The following is a 23636-nucleotide window of genomic DNA, read 5'->3' on the forward strand; positions in this document are numbered from 1 at the left end:
CATCCGATGATGGATATGGCACAAGAAGAATAAGTCAAGGACTCTATAAGGCTGATCTTGTTCTTAGCATAAGAACAATTCAGTTTTACTGGTAAGTACTTGGTCACAAACTAACTGGGCTAATCAACTGTAGAAGTAGAACACCAAATCTCAGCATAATACTGGCAAGGCTTCATTAAATCATAGTCCCTTTCTACATTGATACAGACAGCAGCAGGCAAAACTTGATTAGTGTAGCCAGTCACTCTATTGGGAAACATGTTATGTTGCCAAGGGTTTAGTTGTGTTTTCTGTAATAGACAGGCTTTTTTCCAGCTTTTTCTCACAAAATTAAATAGGTTGTCTTAGTTTGTTTCCCTCAAGACTTGATAGTAAAAATAGTCAGACCAAGGTGTGTTTTTTTTGGGGGGGGGGATAAATTTAACTCCCTAGTAGAGCAAGTTATTAATGGGCATCCTGCAATGTACTAATCCTCTTTGACTCAAATATGTTGTGGGAATAGGAAGGAATTGGTAGCATCTTTTCTAAAATAATAAATTTGATTAAGAGGCATAAACTGCTATTGGATTATTTCTGATTTTGGACTACTGTAAACTAAACTCTGTCTACTCCTACAATGTTGGAATAGGGTATTTATTCCAGTAAGAGCAGAGATTCTTATTGTTCTTTCCTGAAGATTACCCATCAAAGGAAACAAATACTAATTCACAATTTAACATGTGAAGAAGATTAAGCAATCTAATTTGACCTTGGCTTGCTTTAACAGATTCCACCTCAAGCTTACTAAATTGTTCCCAGAAGGGTTACTAAACGCCCTTAACTTTAAAGTAGATTTCTTTCTTTTATTCTCTAAAGTAAAATATTGTGTGTTAGTACTAGTATGCAACAAAACAGTCCATGTACACTGAAATGGCACCTAAATTTATGTTCAGATTTTAAAAATATACAAGCATCATTGAGGCTTTACTAAATAATGGTTTTAAAATCAACATAAATTACAAAGTAGTTTTACTACAATGTTTCACTACTTTGTTACACTGAATGCAAAATTAGGCAGACAAACTGCCAACAGATACTCTAGTTATCATTGATCATAATATATTTTGTCTGTTTTTTTTTAAAGCTTTTATTTGTAATGCTGGTCTGTGACTGTACTGAAAATCGTTTGATTGCAAAAAAAATCAAAATTTTTAAACCCATCCACCGTTTCTCGTATACATGAAAAAACATTATTTGCCATTTTTAACGTTTGCATTCTAATTAAAAAAAAAGAAATAGAGTGAAGCTAAGCATGATGGGAAACTCTTTGAATTTTTTAGCAGGAACCCATTGATAATGATTCCCTAAGCTGCCAGTAGTCCTCTACTGGCGTCGCACTTTCATTACATGCAGTGAGACGCAGGGAGAAGTGAGGAGGAAAAAAAAAAAAAAGCATCAGGTGATCTCTGGGGGGGGAAAAAAAACCCCCGTAAAAGTACCACTTTCCTATTGCACGTTAAGCCTTCGCCTTCTTCCTCAGGCATCATGGGAAGTGTAAGCCGCGCCGTGGCTCGAGGCGTCAGAGGCGGACGAAGAACTACATCTCCCAGGCAGACCAGGGAGGAGGAGCAGCGTTGACGCAGGCGTGGTGGAGTGCGGACGGAAAAAGGGGGGCGTGGCCTCGCAGTCTGTCTCTCGCTCTCTGGCGGACAGGGAGAGAAGCGAGCGAGAGGGAAGAAGAGTGTCGCTGTGCGCGCGTCTTTCGGGGGCGGTCGCCATTTAGCGCGGCCAGTTTCCCCCTCACTCGGGAGAGGTGGCAGTGAGAGGCCCATCCCCCACTCTCCTCACGAGTGGGAGGGAAGGACGGACGTGTGAAGGAGCCCCGGCGGTGGCAGGCAGGCGAGGGCAGGGCAGGCGCGGCGCCCCTTCTGGGTGATTTCTCCGCCTTTTCTCCCACTCCCTCAGGCCAGGCGGGTGTCGGAGCCGAGGGTGGCCTTCTTATCTTCGGGCTGAAAAACGAAGCCCCCTAACGAGGGGCGGTGGCGGCGGGCGTCCCGGCATCGCGTGAGGGAACGAACGGAAGAAGAAGAAGGGAAGAGGTCTCGGCGGCGAGGACGGGCCGGGGAGGAGCCTAAGGCGAGCGGCTGAGCCGGACTTCAACGGAGGCAAGGAGCTGGGCGAGACGGAACGCGCGCGGCCGCGACAGCCACGGGCCTGCCCTTACCGCGCACCCCACCCCGCTGGTCCGGGGCCTGCCGAAGGCTCCTTCCCGGCCTCTTTCCTCCTCTGAGACTCCCCCACCCCACCTTCGCCGCCGCCGCCGCCGCTGCTGCTCCTCCATGTCGGCCCTGCTGTTCGGCTCCCCGCTGCAGCAGGATGGATGCGGACACTGACTGGGGATCCACCCCGCCTCCGCCGGCCCAGCCCGCTCCACGAGTCGCCTCGCTCCACGCCGCCCGGAGATTCCGGGAGCCGCCTTTGCAGCAGCAGCAGCAACACCAAGAGCACCAAGAACCGCCGCCGCTTCTGCCGCCTTCCGAGCAGCTCTTGGGCGCGCTCGCCGCCTCGCCTTGACTGCCCTCGCGTCAGCTGCTGCAGCGGCAACTGCTGCGCGCCCTCCTGCGCCTCCCCTTCGACATCATGTCAGCGGGCGCTCCGGAGAGCGGGGCGGCGGCGGCGGCGGCTGCTACTCCTCGCTTCCTCGCCCCGCCGCCTCCCCCGCCCAAGAACGGCTCGAGTTCGGACAGCTCCGTTGGCGAGAAGCTCGGGGTGGCCGCTGCGGGGACGTCGTCCGCCCCGGGAGACTCCGAAGGTTCGGAAGGGGCTAATTGCCGTAGCGAGGAGTACCGGCGACGCCGGCATACCATGGACAAGGACAGCCGTGGTGCGGCGGCCACGGAACACCGCTTTTTCCGCCGGAGCGTCATTTGCGATTCGAATGCGACCGCTCTGGACCTTCCGCGGCTGCAGCCCGCGGCGCCTCCCCCGGCTGCTACCGCCGCCGCCGCCGCCTCTGCTCGAGGGAGCATCCCGCCCGTGTTGGGCTCTCCTCCCGAGTCTGTCATCCAGGCAGCCGGCGCTTCTGTCACCTCCAGCCAGCCGCCCGCGTTGCTACTACAGCCGCCTGCACCTCTGCCTCCAGCCGCAGAAGTGCCGTCTGGTCCAGAGCTCTTGGTAGCGAAGGAGGTTACCCCCTTATTAGCCAAGGAGGAAGGGATTGAAGCCGCTCCACTGCCCCCTACCAGTACGGCAGGAAGCGTTACCGCTTCGGCCCGGGATCTGCAGGAAGAGCGGAGTAAGAAGCAAGAAGATATCGAAGAGCTGGAGACCAAAGCCGTGGCTTTCTCCCCAGATGGTCGTTTTTTGAAGTTTGACATTGAGATTGGCCGAGGCTCCTTCAAGACTGTCTACAAGGGACTAGACACTGAGACCACAGTGGAGGTTGCTTGGTGTGAGCTGCAGGTACTAGAGTCGGCATTGGTTTTTTTGATGCTGAGTTGGTAGGCCTAAGGCAAGGGTAGTATTCCTATAAGCCGTGTGTGGAAGATAATACTTTTCCAAACTTTTATATAGCCTATTTTTATGTATGTGGTAGTAACCATTAATTTGAACTCTTAAATTGGAATTCAGTTAATTTCTTTTGGTTGATGAAAACACTCTGTCAAAAGAAAAGGAGTAGATTTTTAGCAGTTCCCTTTTTCTCTCTCTGCTGTTCTGCACCTCTCCCTGCTTTTGCCTCAGATATTAAGTGACCACGTGGAGCAGGTTTGAAGGACTTTAGGAAGGAAATAGAATTGCTGAAAAACCATCTTCTCTTTTTCTGCTGATGGAAATCTGGCAGTTGAGAGAACTTAATTGAATTCTTCCTATCATATATTAAGGCTGCACAGAAATATTTCAATCAGGAGTGGAATATGATTTTTGAGTTTTGATTTTGTTTCAAAACTATTCCCATTTAAAATGAGGGATTAAAAAAGAATTAAGATTTTTGATGAGGTTATTGTTCTTTCAGTAATATCACCAAGTGCTCTCCCCTTTGCTGGGGGGGGGGGGTTGATCTCGCTTTTGCTTAAATTTCTCTATTGGGTGGATGTGTGCCAATAGATTACCACATTAACAAAGTAAAAACTAATTTTTCAGGAAAGGGCAACTTTTTCTGGAGCCAGAAAATCCTACAATAAGCAGGATCTTCAATTAAAATGTGGAAAAACTGGCAACTTTTATAGCCAGTTCATGATTTGGGACTGGGTTATTTGAGGGGCTGCCTTCATCTGCCCATCCTATTCTTGGCAGGTCACAGGAAGCAAGTCTTCTCTGTTGTACCCATCTTATGGAACATACCCCCCCCCCCCATATATTCCTGCTAATGTTTCAGAAATCCCTCAAGACCTGGCTATGTTATTAGGCTGGAGGGTCCCCCGGGCACCTGTGAAATTCTAAGATGGCTCCATCATTGTAGTTAGCATCCACTCTCTCCTGTGCTTTTTTATTTTTAATGATTGGTTTGTATATTTAATAATGATTGCTTCCATATATTTTTTTCTTAATTATTGTATGCTGCCCAGAGTCTCTTTTTGAAAGATGGGCAGCCATATCAATCCAATAAATAAATTAATTAATTGCCTGTACAGCTACAATTGGTTGCAAAATTGCAGGCTAAACACACAGTACTTTATTTTTAAACCAAAATTAATTACTGTGATGAAATTGAGATACTTGATTCAATAATAGCTTTGTGATTCAAGGTGCAATATTTTCTGTATTCATTTAATTGCTAACTGAAATATATGCTGCACATTTTTGTATGAGCAGTCTTACAAAAGTTATATTCCCATATGGCTTTTTAGAAAGCATCTTGCTAATCATCATTGATTGGATATAGAATTCTCAGGTTGGATAAATGGTTTCAAGGTCAGTATTTGAAACGGGCAGACTTGAACAAATGTGGTAGGGGGAGGGGAGAGATGGAGAGACTAATGGATGGTGAGGATAGCTAACAGATTATCCATCTGATCCAAATATAGAAATTAGAATGGCTATTCACAGGTTTCTTATATTTCTCTTTCCACAACTCTTTATGGCATTTGGATTGATTTCTAAGTGATTTACATGTTGTAAGTCAAATGTTTAAGTGTTCAGATAAATTACCAACACCTGACTTGTGGCAAAAATTTAGTTACAAATGGGCCATCTATTTTATACATGCTTGCTTGTTCTATGGTAAGCAGTATAGTGGATGATGGTTTGAGGATGTATTTTTTTTAGCTTTCTGTATTTTTTAAAGGAAGATGTCCTTTGAGGCAGGAATCAAGCGTGCAAATTGGTAATTTCTGTGGAATACAAGTAGTCTTCAATTTACAACACTTCCTTTAGTGACCATTCAATGTTACAGCAGCACTGAAAAGAGTGACTTATGACCACACTTACGACCTTTGATCATGTGATCAAAAATTCAGATGTTTAGCAACTGGTTCATACTTATGACCCTTGCTGTGTCCCAAGGTCATGTGATCATCTTTTGCGACTTTCCAACAAGCAAAGGCAGTGGAGAAAAGTGATTCACTTATCAACTGTAGTGATTCACTTAACTGTGGCAAGAAAAATAAAATGGGACAAAACTCACTTAACAAATGTCTCACTTAAGAACAGAAATTTTGGGTTCAATTGTGGCTTGTAAGTCGAGGACTACCTGTATCACTTAATTATGAACACAGAGTAATTGGGTGAGGGTTGGTTTGGGGAACATAAAAGATTGTAGCAGTTGGATATGCACCCAGTCCTAGAATCTATACCTTGATGTACTTGCTTTTAATAACTTGGTGAAACTACTGTTCGATCTAGTTTGTATGAAGAGCTTGATCATGATGTAAAAAGTTTGGATTTTAAATGAAATTATATTTCAAGATAGATTAATTTATTATCAAACAACTTACATTGGTTGAAAAATAATATGGCTTATCTCCTAGGATTTGAGGTTTTGTTTGAATTTTCATTTTATTTAGCAATATTAATTACTTGGTATGCACTATTAGAATTGCTGCCATACCTATGAATGAAAGTAAAAAGAAAACAGATTTGTTTTGTACAGACACTACAATTTTCTATTTTCAAATACCAGTACATTTGCTCTACTTGTATTCCTATATTTGCCTCTTACCATAACATTCAGCAAGTCTTATGTTGGAATGATGGAACTAACTTTTTTTATAAGGTACTTCATAATGAGAATATCAAATGATAAACTTTCAATTTTGTAAGTATAATATCCTTTTCATTTAAAAGTAAACATTCTTCTGAAAACTCTGGAAGAAGAGAAAAGACTATTAAACATTTAAATTATTTGGAAATTATTTTAAAATAATATATTTTTAAAAAATAGATTTCAAGGTACATTTTGTAGAATGGTCTAAAATGTTTTATTTATATAATTGTATGTAAAACTGGCGCAATCCTGAGACCCTCTTGAATTTTAGCAGATGGCAGCATGCTATCCAGTTGCATCATCAATAATTGAGAAGGTTGTATCAACTTTTTGGGGATTAAGTGGTATGCAAGATAGGATGCCAGATGCAGTAGGAGAAGTACAGTTCTGTGGGGCAGGTTTGAGTAGCAATAAACCCATTCCAATCTGATCCTGGCCTCTTAGTTAGTGGCTTGTTACCCTAGTCTGTTCCCTCCCCCCACCCCCTTTTCTCTATTCTTCTCAATTCACCTACCATATCCTCTGTATTTGGTGAAATAGTGAGTAATTCTTGCCTCATAAAGCAAACAGAGAGAAATGCTTTACGCATCTTACTGGTTCATTCACTCACTGTGTATAATTTCAGGTTACTCCTGATTGCATATGTATTCCTATAAAATGAAAGTGGGTGAACGATAAAAGGTTCTGTTCTGAAATCCAAGTCTGTTGGCTACGATGGACAGCTTCTGAATGGGCAGTGAGTGGGCACACTCAGTTTTATACATCAACCAGAATCCATTTGAACTGGGCTATAACAAATTTGAATAAATAAATACCACCATAAATCCTGCCCCCTCCCTTCCCTCTTGAGTACTTTTCTCTTTGCAGTCCTGTTACACTAAAATCATACAGAATTGCTGCTTGTAGGTTAAGGAATCATGATTGGTGGAAGTCAGCTAGTAAACACTGCATCCCATCATTCGCTTGTGGACATTTTTGGTTTTCTTTTGTAGCTGAGTTGTGCAGGAAACAGGTAAGAGTCCCTTTGCATCGCAGCTGAGGATACCAGGAGGAAGAACACATGTATTTCTGAAAGATTTAGGATTATTTTCATCTGACAAATTGGTTTATTTTAAATGTGGAAATCTGTTGAAATATGAAGGGAATCCTTCACATCAAAAGTATTAATATTTGAATAATTTCAATTCAATGTCTTTGTCTCAACCAATTTTTCTTAACTAGCTATAACTTATCTTTTGGAATCCAGTTATAGGTTATGCTGCTTAAAAACTAAAATGGTCTTCAAGAATATTGTGTAGCACTGAGTTTTAAAGATAATGCCATATAGAAGTAGCTTATAAAAACTTGGAACTATAGGTTAAATCTAAGACCGTACTTCTGTTAGAGAAGGCAGTTTCTGCTGATGAAAGTGAGGACAGGTATGCCACACAGCCATGCATACAGTTTCTGAATATATCAAACTCTCCCCTGGAGGTCCTGTATTGCATGTCAGGATTTTACATGGGGATTGCTGCAGATAGAAGATGAACAGAAAGTCCCATTGCACTATTGGAAATTGGTTAGCTGAGAGACCAAAACATTTAAGTCCAATAATGTATCTGGTTTATTATATACTAGGTTAAATTTGTAAAATGTTAAGTGGCATTTAATTGTTCAGTAATATTGTGAGATTTACCATGAAACAAGTGCATTGGGCAGAACAAACCTCAAATCTTCATTGACCTAACAAAGGCTTTTGATGCTGTAAACAGGGTATCTCTCTGAATCACCCTGAGATATGGATGCCTGAGGAAATGCATGAAGTTGATTCAGCTATCCACAACAGAGTGACAGGACCAGTCCTTTACATCAACTTCCTTTGCCATTTCTACTGGGGGGGTAAGCATGGTTGTGTCCTAGCCCCAGTCCTATTCAATCTATTATTTGCTTGCATGTTGTCACATGCTGTCCAGAGTATGAAGAAAGGAGTGTACATCATATACTGATTAGATGGCTTTCTAATCTCTGCTTGAATTCAGGGACATGTCTCCATATAATCATTCAAGAAACCCTGTTGCTCATGACTGTGTGTTCCTGGTGCACAAAGACAGTGATCTTTAGTTGATGCTGAACAAATTGTCAGATGCTGCTATAATCTTTGGCCTGACTATCCACTTGAACAAGACTGAAGTACTTTACCTGCCCATGCCATGTATCAACCATATAAAACAAAAAATCACTGTTGATGATATCCAGATAACCAATACTTTGGAAGCATCATTTTAAGTGATGGATCTTCAGATAAATTAACTTCAGGATCAGCAAGGCCAGCCAAGATCGAGGGGCGGTTGCATCCTGGAATGTTCAATCGGCATAATATCTCTATTTCCACAAAGCTGAAAATCTACAGAGCTGTATTATCTCTTCTCTCCTGTATGGATTTATTTACCAAACCTATACGCTGCCCCTCCCACTGTATAAGTGACTCTGCAGCTCTGCCTATAAGTCCTGGACTCTGTACATACATCAAACAATTGGAGAAATTTCACATGAGTTCTCTCTTCTCCATTCATTGGCAAGACCATGTCTTCAGTCTGGAGCTCCTGGATTGTGTGAATTCCGTCAGCATTGCGTCTCTGATTATCAGAATACAGATGCAGTGGATGGGACAGATCATCAGAATGGATGACCACCATATGCCTTGCCAGTTGCTCTGTGATGTATTGGAGGTTGAGGAGAGATCTTGAAGTTGTCCATGCAAGCCCAACAAAGATGATGTGAAAGAAACCCTTCACCTCAGTGACATCCAGCAAAAGGAACTAGAAACTGTGGCTGCCAAGCCCTCTGCTATGAAGCCTCCATTGGCTTTGAAGACAGACATCACGAAAAAGTGATAGAAAACTTGAGTGGCATCACAGAATAACACCTGTAATTATCACAACAATGGATTTCCAGTGTCCCCATTGAAGTACACTCTGCACTTCCAGGCTGGGACTGCAGAGCCACCTCAGTGTCCACAGGTGAATTGTACAACAGCTTGTCTTCTTTGAACCTGAAGGACTACTTATATATAATATTGAGTGGTGCCTTTAATGGTAAATTTATTCCCGAAGACAGAAGAAAATGAAGTATACAGTTGATTCTTTTTCGTGTAAATAAAACAATGGCTACAGCCCAAAGCAGTGAAGTCTGATCTTTATTTTTATTGAATAATTTTTAGGTGAAGTAGAAAATTGTTTTCTTAATATATAAAAGCACACATGAGGGAATTAACTACTACTTTTAAGATAATAAGTATTTTTATAAGAAGTAGAAAATTTAATCTGCCTGTCAGAATTGAGGATTTCCATTAAAATCTAAAAAATCTTGATTGACTTGCATGGTGCATTTGATACTTAACAGCTAAATGGGACCATGTGAGTTCTGAAAGCACTAGTTGACTGCTGGGTCCAGTTTAGTTTGTTGAAATAGCTTATAAAGCTATACACAGTTTAGAAACCAAATTGTTAAAAGACCCAATCTTACACAATATTATTCGTACAGTTGAGTAATCCCTACTTGTGATTTTATAGAGTAGCAGTTTGGCTCACAATGAAGTGGCCAATAGACAGGGGCAGTGCTCTTAAGGAGGAATTTTCTCCCAAGGCAAATGCAGCTGCCTCCATAGTATCTTATTTTAGATAACAATGTATGTCTATTTCCCCAATTTGTGAGATAACAATCTATTCTAAGAAAAGATTGTGCTTTTTTGCCTGTCCCACTCATTCATATATTACACTTATTATTAATGATTGTTGATTTTATGCTGGTGTTTTCTTTAAGATTATATTCATGTTTTCTTATAAAGTAGTGTGCAGCCCTGCTGAAGGAAGAGTAGTATAAAATAATACATTATAAAATGTTAAAAAGTAATGGTTAAGTAGCTTGCTGAAGTATTTGTTAAAAGCAGTTAACCAAGTCAGATTTTCTGTACTGTATTATTGAGCCTAATGCTGCATATATATGGAAGTGCTACATAAGCTTTTCCTGCATGAAAAATGATTTGAGGAAAATATATCACATTTTAATATAGAAAAATGTCTCAGCAGACAATTTTAAACCTGTATATGCATTCTTCTTACTGATTCTCTAATTAGTTTCTTTTACATTTAGAAATAAAAAATCGGAGGTGGTTGTATCTTTCCTTTCTTGCCCATTTTTCTGACAGATCTATGTTCCTTTTTCATGTCATGTTTCATTGGTATCTTTCAATCCGTTCTTCCATTTTGCTGCATTCCTTTTCCATTTTTTGCTTCCAAAAGATAGACAAATATTTGCTGATTTTTGAGGGATCCTCCCTCTGCCCTTAATATGGTGGAATAAGATTTTTTTGTTTAAACCCTTTGATGGAAATTATAATAGCTTTGCACTCTATGCCATCTGAATTATGAAGACTAGGGCAGGATGCTTATCCTTCCTCTTTTTGTTTCTTCATCATCATCTTTTCAGGAAATGAGGGAAATATATAATCACACCATTAAACTTGTCTTGGGAGCCTAAACTCTTATAGATTGCATACTATCCTCCCTGATGTAGCTGTGACGATGGATATGGAAGCATGGCTTCTGTTTCAACCTTAGCTTGCTTTTTGCTGGTACTTAAATAAACAGCAGCTTACACTTAATTTGTTTAGTAAAAACAAGCTAACAAAAATGCAGTTTTCCCAATAACTGTAGCTTAATTTGTTAACTGACAAATTATGATTAATGAAAAACAGAAATTTGTAATTTGGAGGCTGTACTGAAGAAGAAGGAAAGTTGAGAGACCACAAATTTTGGTGGACCCTAGAAAAAAATATTGTGCTGTAACCATGGTTTAGTATTGGATTTGACTGAACGCTTTTTATTTGAGAAGAAACTACACTGGGTGGATGGAAATCTTAACTTGTCACTATTGACAGGGAGAGTAGTTAATTACAAGCCCGAATTTACTTTAATGTGTCTGTTGAGTAAACAAAATTCAGCTTGACACTCAATTATTATACTTACAAGTATCATGCAAGATTTTAAATAATGATTTGAATCACCAAGATAAATAATTTGTAACCATTTCTTTGCCTCAGTAAGTGAGGAAAACTAGTTGTTATAGTAATTATATATATATTTAATAGTATAATACAAATGCAGTTTATTTAAAACTTCTGGTCATCAAATTAATTTCTTAATTCCTTTGTTTTGACTTCTTATATACCTGTGAAAGACACTGAGTAAGAATATTTCTTGAAAAATGAGTCATCATCCAGTATTGGATATGTTAAAGATTTCAAGAAGGAGTTGGAGAATTTTAAATAAAGTTGTGATTTCTATTATATAGCAAATAACTAGAGATGAGCACAATGTTTGCTTTCAAAAAGTTAAGCATCTCATTTCAGATATTGTATGAAACTGCTATTTTAAGTGGGAAATGGTTTGTTCCAAACACCAAAATATTTTAGCTTAGATTAAAGCTGTCACTGAATTCAGATTGCTCAAGTCCACATTCAAAACATTTTAGAATACTAGAAAAAAGCCTGTTTCACATTTGAAACAGCAGTTGTGCATTGGACAAATTAGATGCATTGTGAATGCTTGCATTAGAAATGAACTTTTTTCTGTGTCTGTACAAATAAATGTTCATGTTTGCTTAACAGAAACATAAGCATCTTATATGATTATGTGCTATCAAGTCAGAATTAAATCTTAGTGACCATACGGACCTTCTCACAATGACCTGTCCTCTCAGGATGACATGATAATAGTCTTCCAATATTTGAAGGGCTGCCCCAAAAAAGAGGGGACCAAATTATTCTTCAAAGCAAGACAAGAAGTAACAGATGGAAACTTATCAAAGAGAGATCCAACTTAGGAACCAAGAAGAAATTTCCTGACAGAACAATTTATCAGTGGAATGGATTGCTTTCAGAAGTTGTGGGTGTGCCATTATTGGAGGTTTTAAAGAAGAAATTGGATAGCCATTCCAGAACGGTATAGGGGTCTTTGGCTTGAGCAGGGGTTTTGACTGAAAGAACTCCCAAGGTCCCTTCCAACTGTGTTATTCTGTTCTGCTTTCATCTCTTTTTCAATCCAGTGGAGATAGACTGTGTTTTTCCCAGAGATATACTGAAAGTCTTGCAGGATGTATCTGTTTAAATTCTGTTTCTCTAAGATGAACTCTGGATTTATTCTATGATCCATTTGTTTGTTTTGTTGGTTATTCACAGTATTTTCAGGAGTCTTCCCCAATGTTAAAATTGTAAGGAATCCGTAGTCTCCTGCTTCTTCCAAATTCAGTTTTGCTCCATAGAATATCACAAGGAAAACCTGCAAGGATCTGATCTTTGTATAGATATGTCATAGATTCTGAATGTCTTTTCCAAGGCTTCATTTCTATCCTACTACTGTGTTTCCCCCAAAATATAGGGGGAATATATTTTTTTGAATGCTTTGAAATAAGCTCTTGGCCTTATTGCCATGTGCTCAAAAGCCCGATTGGGCTTATTATCAGGGGATGTCTTATTTTGGGGGAAACAGGGTAATACGTTTTCCAAGGCTTCACTATTAATCCTACCAAGTAGTAGACTGTATTTTTTTTCACTACTGGCTCGTTTATTGTTAATATTTGATCCTAAAAAGCAGAAGCCATTTCAATATCTTTACTGCCAATTCTAAGAATGTTTGCTGTGGTTATTGTTATTAATTTGGTTTTTTATATTTAATATTAGTTTCATTTTTTTCTTTGACTTTTATTACTAGAGTTAATAGATAATTTTGCAATTTTAGCCATGTGAGTAGTGTCATTAGCACAGCACAGGTTGTTATATTTCTTTCTCCAGTAGTAAAACCATTCAGTCGCCCTCAATATATGCTCCCTCAGCATATAATTTGAATAATTAAAGAAAAGCTATACGGTTTTATTGATTTGCTAGTCACTTTTGCCATGTTCATCAAGACTGTAGTTTCCTGTTCTATGTGTAGATTTCATATGAAGACAATGAAATATTCTGGAGTTTCGTTTTCCTCAGAACATTAGACATCTTGACATGGTTGATACGATTGAAGTTCTTTCTATATAATCAGTGATTTGATAGTCCTTGGCTTTCTCAATTATGCAGCATGAATCAGCAATGTTTTTCTCAGCAATTTCTAAAACCATCTTGAACATCTGGCATCTCCATTTCCATGTAGGACTCTAATCTGGATTATCCTAAGCATTATTTTGCTAGGATGTGAAATCAACGATATTGTCCGATAGTTTGTATATTCTGTGCAAGTCTCCTTTCTTTGGTATTGGTATATAAATTCATCTCTTCCACTGTATTCACCACATATGCTGGATTAGTTTGGCTAGAACCTTTACAGATTCTTGCCATATATCTGTAGTTATTCCATAAATTGTTAACAGAATTTCGGGATATTTCATCTATCTTTGATCTTTTTTGAATCAGTTGCTGTCTGTTCACTAGTGTTCCTTAGCATTCCAGTCTAAAGTTGTACTTCCTTCTGAGTTTCAACAAGTTTTGGAAGACTTTTTCTTCCCTAATTGTATGAATCTTCAGTGCTTTTAGAAACTGACTATAGCACTTTTCCTTGTCTTTTCAATAAATTGTCTGAAATTCTATGTTCAGTTCCTTTCCGAGATTTTTGTCTTTCATAGCTTTGACTTTTCTTCCCTTCTTGGCAATTTCGATGAATGACATCCAATTGCTTTGGGATTTCAAAGCACTTCCTGATATTCTCCTTGAAAATAGTCTGTTGAAACAATGGAAGAAGAAGAAGAAGAAGAAGAAGAAGAAGAAGAAGAAGAAGAAGAAGAAGAAGAAGAAGAAGAAGAAGAAGAGGAAGGAAGGAAGGAAGGAAGGAAGGAAGGAAGGAAGGAAGGAAGGAAGGAAGGAAGGAAGGAAGGAAGGAAGGAAGGAAGGAATCTAATGTTCTTTGCTAGCTTCCCCCAAAGAAATTCAGTGGGGAAAACAGCAGGAGGTCAGAAGTCACTTCCTTTGCTTTTTGGTTGCCTGTGGTCATTCTGTTTCTCTATTTAGGTAAAAAAATACCTATGAAATGATGACCCAATTGGTCTAGTTCCTTTTTAAATTATCTTTAAGTTCCCCAATTAAATGAGTACAGGATTGAGATTTAGAGGCCCAAAACTGGTAGACAAGTGCCTGTACTGCTCTGTGCTGTTGCTGCCGTTATTACAATCCGCTAGGCTGTGCTCAGGAGAATTCTGAAAGCCCTAGCCCAATTCTGCAAGGAAGAAAATTACCAACTCCCTATAATAATAATTTCTTTTAAAATGGTAAGATTCATAGATAATGTATATGTAACCAGTGCATAGAACAAACTAAATGTTTCAGATATTCAGGAGTTGTCTTCCAAGACTCCATTAAGAAGTCAGCCTAAACTAACCATACCTCCTTGGTTGTAAGAAGAATGTTGCAGCAATTATAAGATTCCATTGGATACAGGGAAGACTTCATTCTAATTGCTAATAATTTTTTAATTGCAAAATTGGCAGCACAATTACTAGATAGAGTACAATTAGGCCTATATTCCAATTTAAGACCATTTGATTTTTTTCTCCAGTCAAGTCCTCCTTTATGATTCCTAGATGTGATTCAAATGTCGTGTTCAGGCTAGAGCTTTGATTAATTGGAATCAAAGCCAGCTTTTGGCAAGCTAGTGTGGCTGAGGATCTTATTGGTTTCAACTGGACTGTTGCCCTTTCTAATATCTCACCATCATAGGTCATGAAAAAGGAACAACATTATGAACAAACTGAGATTCTGTGTTCTCTCTCTCTGCAATAATTGTTATTTTAGGATTACATAAAATCAAAGAAGTAATAAAGCATTGGATTCAGGGCATGGCAAAATAACTTAAGCCAAACAACAATAGTATATTGGCTTCTGGGAAAAATCCAGAGAATTTCTCTTGCAGCCTTATCTGTTTCACTTACCTCCCTGAAGTAGTAATAGTTCATTCTTAAGTGTCTGCTTTAATAAGCTCTCTTCAGCATTTCAATATTATGAAGGATCATGCAAAAAAATTCCCCCCTAAATATAGTTATTACTAGAATTTCTGGAACTTCAAGAGGAAGCAGATAAAAGGAAATGCAACCAGGTGTTTGTTGTCTGTATGAAATGTATGTACTTTTGGAGCAGCAGTAGAAGGAAGGAAGAATGATATGTTTAGTACTGAAATATTAAGCTGAATCTTGTGAAAGCACGGAGTAATCAGGGAATAGGATGGACTTTAGTAGGGAATAGAAGAAAGAGAACAGATATAGAGGCATAGTATCCCTACATATCAGAAATATGTACTGTTTAATCAGATAGACAACAGGAGAGTGTTCAATTGCAATTCATATTGAATGAAATGGTCCAATTCTTCATTTTCCTGCTGGTATTAGCAATAGCACTTAGACTTATATATTGGTTCACAGTGTTTTACAGCACTCTGTAAGCACTTTTCAGAGTCAGCATATTGCCCCCAACAATCTGGGTCCTCATTTCACCGACCACAGAAGAATGGAAGACTAACTCAACCTTGAGCCGGTCAGGATTAAACTCCTGGCAGTGGAGAGAGTCAGCCTGCAATACTGCATTCTAACCCCTGCACCACCACAGCTCATAGTTCAGTACGGGTTGAACTGCATATGGATATAAATAAAAATGCAGAAGGAAAGATTGCACCAGAGTGGGGATTATGGAACAAATACATTGACAATGCTGGTTATAATTAAACTTGGTAAGTGCAAAAAGTATAGGCAGAAGCAATAAATTAAAGCTTGTGCTTTAGAGAAAATGAAGTGTCAATGAACTGGAACTCATAGAAGGAAAAATAGGAGGGATATTGGGGAAACTGTTCTTTTTAAAAAGATGATTGTGGGTGGGATTTTGGAGGAGTATAGCCAGAGTTATCCATTAAAATGTTTTTGGTATCGGGTAGGGATTCTTGGTAATTTTATGGGTCAGAAATGAAAAGCAAAACAAAATTAAACAGGTGCACTTTAATTGATCTCTGTTGACTATATCTTTTTGCCAGTGGGGATGGCTAAAACTAATTAAAGCAATCTTTTCTAAGGCGATCGCCTCTTAAATTCTAACAATTGGTTAGTGTCTGGTTAACTAAGGTCCACCTATCTGAAAAGTAATTAGAGAAACTTGGGATAGGCAAATAAGGGAGCTTCCAATTCTTGTTTTAAGGATTGTGTTCACATTAGGATCTCTGACTTTTTTTCCTCTTGTGTTAATTCTAAATGGTAAGCAAAACATTTTGCTGTTTATTATTTTGGGGTGTTAAAAATAGAAAAATCAGAGACAAATGATATCATTTTAACTAACAAGCCAGAAGCAGTGTCTTTATTTATTTACATCAATTGTTTATTGTACTGATCTTGAGAATCTGGGTGGTGTACAATGAAGTTGGAAAATGAAAGCAGCAAAAATCAAATAGAACAAAGCATATATGCAGGCCAGAGTCTTGACCTACAGTCCATCAATCAAAGCCAAACAAAGATGTTTTATGGCAGTTAACTGCCAGGAAAAGCATATTCTAGAGAGTGAGGGCCAGTATACTGTAGATAAGGCATGTTGTCAAACCTGACTCCTATGTAGTTCCCATGCAAGGGGGAATCTGAAGATGGCCATACAATTTTGACAAGTAGTTGGAGTTAGGTATGGTGAATGATCAAGTTATGTTCAGTGGAATGTTTATGTCTAATAAACCAGAATGGCTGTAGCCCTTAGAGATAGGCAAGCTAAGATATTCTAGAAATGCTTTCTAGTATTGTAGGCTAGAATAATAGAACATTGAAACCTGTCAGAGTTTCTCTTTGTTCCATCTCAAACTAAACAAAATGAAGATGAGGTTATTTTGAGTGTTTTTCTCATGCTTTCCTCTTTCTCAAGAATGGAGTACTGTAGTCATTTTTGAAAGTCCTCCATTAGTGGATTGGTTATTCTTTCCTCACTCCCAAGGTCAGGTCTGTATTCTTTTACAACTGTTTACAAATTCAGGCTTATGGTTGTAGCCATGCTTGGCAGTTTTTGTAATGTCTTTATGAGCATTTGGCCATAAGTACATGAATAATGAATGAAGTCTTCATTTCTTTAGGTTCACGAAATTTTAACAGGTTGTCATAGACAGTGTAATAGCTGCATTGCATAATAGGTGGTTTCTCCCTTGTGCTGCTTAGAGAATCCATCAAATGGGTTAATCCTCGTCTGATTGGCCAGAGACTGAGTAAGAATTTGTTTAAACACGCCTCCTCTTCCTGTCTAGCCCCAGTTCCTTACTCAGTCCCGGCCTTTAGAGACTTGCTTTTGTTAACTCTATTCTCTGGACTCTCTAATTATTGGAAAATTTCAGATTTTTTATTATTTTTTCAACTGGCTAAGAACCTACTGATCTACCGGTGGTTTGAGGTTTCCCGCTCGACTGAGCTAGCTGAGCGCTGCTCAGCTGAGCCACGGATTGCCGGCGGTGATTTAGATCGCATTTCACCGTCTTCTTCCATTGGCACCAGGATTCCTTTCCCTGCAGTTTCGACGTGATTGTCTGCCCGTGAGTTGCCTGGGGAGCACGTGGGAGGCTGTGTTGTCGGTCTCGCGCTGCGGGGATCGAGGATAGCTCCGTGTTGTCAGAGCTCAGCTCTCCCTTGCTTCGCCCGGATCGCCATTATTCCAAGAGCCATTTCGTCGGCTCCAGCTCTGAGCGGGCTCAATTATGGCGCCAAAGAGGGTGGTGTTGTCAGCCCTGCACCATCAATTGTGAGTGATTTTGGGCGCTTCAGGAGCTGTGTTGTCGGCTCTGTGCCGTCCCTACAGGGGATCCCGGCTTTAGTGGAGCTGCTCTCAGCCATTTGTCCAACATTTTGTGACACTCGAGGGCTGTGTTGCCGGCCCGGCGCCATTTTGTTTGACATCGTGTGAGGTTGTTTAGTAACGAGGCCGTTCTGCCAGCCTTGCACCTTATTGCCTCAGTGAAATTTCTTTTGGGGGAAGGGTGCTTCAGCATTTACCACAACAACTGGTTTTTCTCTACAATCAATTGTGTTGTTCAGGAGCATTTTTAACTACCAGCACTCCTGTCTATTGGGCATTTATTGCAGCCATTATTCATTCTAACATGGCCAATCGCAGTCGCTTCCCCTCCAGGAAATCTAGAGCTCCCTCTCAGCACAGGGGCAGATCCAAAAACAAGCACTCTTCCAAAGCCACAGTATCTCAGACTGCCCCTGTTTCTTCTTCTGCTGCTGCTGCAGCAGAAAAAGATGCTAGGAGAAGGCATCTGGCACTAACCAAACAATTTGATAAGGCCAAGAAGCAGGCTGAAGCCACCATCCCCCCTTCACTCCCTACAATGGCAGCTCCATCCACCCCAATCCAGGGGCAGGACACCGCCACTCAGATTCACCAGGATACCTCCTCCTGGTCCCTAATTATTTCCACTGAGACACAGGAGGACCAGTCCATTATCAGAGAAGTTTTCTCTCAAGGAAGTGATTCCACTTCACCTCCGTCTAGGCAGCCACGCGCCTCTAGACCATCTGCCACCTTCACTCCTACGGCGGCAGGGCTCCACCCCGAGGAGGGCCATATGTCTACCATCCCTCAGGAAATATACGACCTCATTACACAAACAGTGGCTAAGGGTATTAACACGGCCCTTAACCAAAGAGGAATTCTGGCCCCATCATCTGCTCCCGTTCAAGCACAACGGTCTTCCAGGGCTTCATCCCATCTGGACAGCGATTCTTCTTCAGTCGTCCATTCTCGTTCTCCTTCTCACCATAGCGACCAATCGCTCCTTGACAAAGAGGAGGCCTTTGATTATTACCTCTCTGGAGACGAGGAGGAAACCCCTTCGGTTAGGCCCCGTTCCATGGGTCTCTTCCGGCATGAGCTGTTTAAGACCTTATTGCATAAGGCAAAAGTCACCGCTAATATGGGGGTTTTCCCGGCATGCACTGCATATTCTTCGGATCCTAGTGACTCCAATAAACTACTTTTTACAGAGGCTGTTACTGGACAGGAGGTGGTACTATCCCCACAACTCTTCATTGATACTGTCCAGCGCCAATGGGCCCAACCCGGTTCCATATCAACACCAAGTGGGCTAGACAAAAAACTGTACATGTGGAACAGGAGCTCGAGGACCTCCTCAAACTCCCCACGATTGATGTTCCCATGGCCAGCCTGACCTCTCCAAGCATCCTACCATCCAATGCAGCTGAGGGTCTTCGCACGGAAGACAGATGAGCCAAAATCTCTACCCGTAAGACCCACCAGGCTGCTGCGTGGGCCATCAAGCCAGCTACAGCAGCCTCCTTCGCCAGAACGTCCCTCATTTGGCTCCGTCAGATGCAGGCTAGAGAGTGTCCTGAGGATGCTCGTCTGCACCAGGACATCAATAAAATGATCGCTGCTACGGAGTATGCTGTGGATGCAACTCTCAATTCAGCCAAATTCGCTTCACGCGCCCTGGCTTCCAACATCATGTCTTGGCATCTTCTCTGGCTGCGCCATTGGGAGGCAGACATGAGGACCAAATAGCGTCTCGCTGCAGCTCCCTTCAAGGGCAGATTCCTCTTTGGAGAGGCCTTGGACCCGGTCCTAGTGGGAGGTAGGAACAAAAGAAAGGTCCTCCCATTTGCCCCCAGATGCTCGGATAGATGCTCTGCCTTTCCCTATCGTAGACCGTCCTTTCGATCTTCCGACCCTGGGTACCAAGCCCTGGCCCCTCCACGACCGTTCGTTCCCTCAGCCGACAGGTCCCATGACAGACAGCCCTTCAGAGAGCGCACTCGGCAGTCTCAGTCCAGACGACCCTTTCGGGGCTCCACTTTTCATCCCTATCATAGAAAATAATGATCCCTCTCTTCAGGGACCCATTGGAATCGTCTCACCGAGTTCTCTAACATTTGGCATTCTACAACCACCGATGCTTGGGCCATTCAGACGGTCACTTTAAGAGTCACATTGGACTTCATTTCTGAGCCCCCTCGATGTTTCATCAATTGTTCTACGACCACTGACCATTCCAAGAGAGCGCTAATGGAAGCCGAAATTCAGCACCTCCTATCCATTCGGGCCATTGAACCAGTCCCTCCTGAACATCAGGGTGCTGGCTTTTATTTGATTCTTTTCTTGGTGCAGAAGAAGTCAGGGGGCAGCAGGGTCATTCTGGATCTGAAACGCCTGAACGTTCATATATGGTACAGGCGTTTCAAGATGCACACCCTGCATACTATTCTAGGTGGCATCAGATAAGGAGATTATTTGTCATCAATTGATCTCCAGGAGACTTATCTCCATGTTCCAATCGGACCATCCCACAGGAGATTCCTCAGATTCTGCTACGGTGGGGCTCATTTTCAATACAGAGCCATGCCCTTTGGACTTTCTTCCACCCCCCACATTTTCACCAAACTCCTAGATGTAGTGGTGGCTCATTTGAGGGCATCACTGGTCAGATTACAATGCTACCTGGATGACATTTTAATTCAATCTTCATCATTCCAACAGGCATAGAATGATCTCCAGGTGACCATCACGGCCCTTCAGCAACACGGTTTCACTATGAATTGGGAGAAAAGTCAGCTGACTCCCTCCACTGACTTGGTCCACCTCGGGGCCCGCATCGACACAGTGGCAGGTCTAGTATTTCTGTCGCAGGAAAGGCGACGCAGCATCCAGGCCACGGTGCAACTGGTGCGGTCTCTACGGAGGGCACCTCTCCTTCTGCTCTCTCAATTATTGGGACAAATGATCTCATGCTTGGCAATCGTCCCTTAGGCGAGATTGCACTCACGACCCCTTCAGTGGCTTCTATTACCAAGCCAAAAAGCAGGTATGAGCAACTCCAATACCCAGATCAGGGTCTCCCCGAAGGTACTCAAATCCTTCATCTGATGGATGTTCGCAGCTCTGACAAAAGGTTCCCTCTTCCACGAGCCTCAGTGCCTGATCCTCACCACGGATGCCAGCCTCTTCGGCTGGGGCGCTCACCTCAACATCCGGGTCACTCAGGGGTGTTGGGCATCCAAGGACCTCTTTAAATGATGTCAACTGGCTGGAACTACGTGCCGTCCATCTGGCACTCCGCCACTTCCAATGCCAACTGTCAGGGCACCACGTGCTTCTCCGGACAGACAATGTCATGACAAAAGCCCACGTGAACCAGCAAGGCGGGATGCGCTCCAGATCCTAATGAGTGAAGTCGCACAATGGGCTATTGGCGGAGAGGCATCTGCTTTCTCTTCAAGCAGAACATATAGCAGGAACCTCCAACTCCCGAGCGGATTGGCTGAGCAGAACTACTAATAGTGTGCCGCTTCGGCCAGCCTCAAATCAATCTATTCACAAGTCCGAACAAGTTCCTCGCTTCATCACCAGGTATTGGACTCTGGGGGCCGAGGGGACCAATGCCCTTTGCTGCACGTGGCCTCCGGGCCTCCTTTATGCCTTTCCCCCAATTTCCCTGATACTGTGGGTCATGCGGAAGGATCGAGAATGCAGAGGTCATCCTTGTTGCCCCATATTGGCCTCGATGAGCTTGGTTTGCGGACCTCATGGGGCTATCAATCAATCGCCCATGGCGGATCCCGCCGGATCAGATCTCCCTTTGCCAGGAGGCCATTTACTATCCGCAACCCCAATGGTTCCAGCTGGCCGCCTGGCACTTGAAAGGGAGATTCTGAGGAAGGACCACTTCTCATCCAAAGTGATCTCCACCCTCCTCGCTTCCCACAGAGGGTCCACCACTCGTATATATGATGCGACTTGGTCTTCGTTTCATCGCTGGTGTGTCTCTTCGGACATTGACCCCATGAGAACGTCCATTCCTCAGGTGCTGGACTTCCTTCAAGCGGGTCTGGCTGCCAGGTTAGCAGTCAATACCATATGACGACAGGTTGTGGCCTTGGCAACTATTCTCACCAACAAGGATCACGGTACATTGTCCGAACGTTGTCCCCCCCCCCCTGTACACAGGTATCCCTCCTGGGATCTTTGTCTTGTCCTTCAAGCCTTAACGGCCTCACCCTTTGAACCGCTGTCCTCCGCCTCCCTCAAATTTCTGACCTTTAAGGTGGCCTTCCTGATCGCTGTCACCTCTGCTCGCAGGGTGTCCGAGCTGGCAGCCCTATCCATTCGCAAGGACTTGTGCATTTTTCATTCTGATCGAGTCGTTTTGCGGATGGATCCCACCTTCCTCCCAAAAATCAACACTTGGTTTCACAGAGCCCAAGAGGTTGTGTTACCTGACATCTGCCCCAGGCTACTCACCCCAGCGAACACCGCTAGCACTCCTTGGATGTTCGTCGGGCCTTAAAGAAGTATATTTCTAGGACGGCACCGTTCCGTAAATCTGAATCATTATTCATTTCATTTCAACCAAGTTCCTTTGGCTCAAAGGTGTCTTCTTCCACCATCGCTCGCTGGCTCAAGGCCTGCATCTCCCTGGCCTACGAACGGAAGAACAAGCCCATTCCTGGTTGCATCACAGTTCACTCTACGCGTAGCGCGGCTACCCCCGCTGCTTGGGCCACTCAAGCTCCTCTTCTTGAGATCTGCAGGGCAGCTACTTGGGCTTCACTGACGCCCTTCATTCGCAATTACAAATTGGACAAATTTGCATCAGCTGAAGCCGCCTTTGGTTGCAGAGTGCTCCAACAGGTCCTTCCTCCGGAGGGTCTGCCTGCCTCCTCTTTTTCTTCCCCCCTCTAGGGATATTTAGCTTGGGTATATCCCATTCGATGGACTCTCTAAGCGCAAGGGAGAAGGAACATTGGACTTACCTGAAGGTTCTTTCTCCTTGCGCTGCGTAAGAGTCCATACCCTCCCTTGTTTGGGGTCCTGGACTTCTTTTGACTCCCTTTCCATTCAAGTTTTGTTTCTTCAGATCCGGACTTCATTTCAGAACTGGGGCTAGACAGGAAGAAGAGGCGTGTTTAAACAAATTCTTACTCAGTCTCTGGCCAATCAGACGAGGATTTACCCATTCGATGGACTCTCACGCAGCATAAGGAGAAAGAACCTTCAGGTATGTCCAATGTTCCTTCTATATAGGCAAGTGTTGTTTATCCCATGAAGATATAAAGTAGATGTTGTCTTTCAAATCTTAACATCTCTTAATTTTAGATAAGCAATTGAACATACCTCATAAAACTGGTGGGGTAAGTATTTTGATGTAAGGGTGGAAGCCAAACAAAGTAAAGCTTTGTTGTCAGTTTGAATTCACAGTCTTTATAAAAGATTGCTATATGTATGTGGTGCTCCAAATAAATATATTTGGTTTATATGGAATAAAATCCCTGAATGAAAATACAGAAATATCCAGCATTTGAAAAATTTGTCCAATTTGCTAATTTATACAAATCAAAATAAGACATAAGTAGTCTGTCATCCTGTGAAAATGTGAAAATATGAAATTTGAAAAGTGTTCAAACTTTCCTAAAA

At 42.1% G+C, this 23636-nt stretch overlaps 1 protein-coding gene across 2 annotated transcripts in view; it reads left to right on the forward strand.

Moving 5' to 3' along the window:
• The first annotated feature begins 2619 nt into the window (after window positions 1-2619).
• Window positions 2620-23636, forward strand: part of WNK1 (WNK lysine deficient protein kinase 1) — a 128130-nt gene continuing 107113 nt past the window's right edge. For both annotated transcript variants that reach the window (XM_070947706.1, XM_070947707.1), the window contains exon 1: window positions 2620-3441. In XM_070947706.1, coding sequence (XP_070803807.1) covers window positions 2620-3441 — 822 coding nt within the window. The remainder of the gene's footprint in view (window positions 3442-23636) is intronic.

This window comes from Pituophis catenifer, unplaced genomic scaffold, assembly GCF_029215685.1.
Source record: "Pituophis catenifer annectens isolate HBS135680 unplaced genomic scaffold, rPitCat1.0.hap2 SCAF_7, whole genome shotgun sequence".
NCBI lineage: Eukaryota > Metazoa > Chordata > Lepidosauria > Squamata > Colubridae > Pituophis > Pituophis catenifer.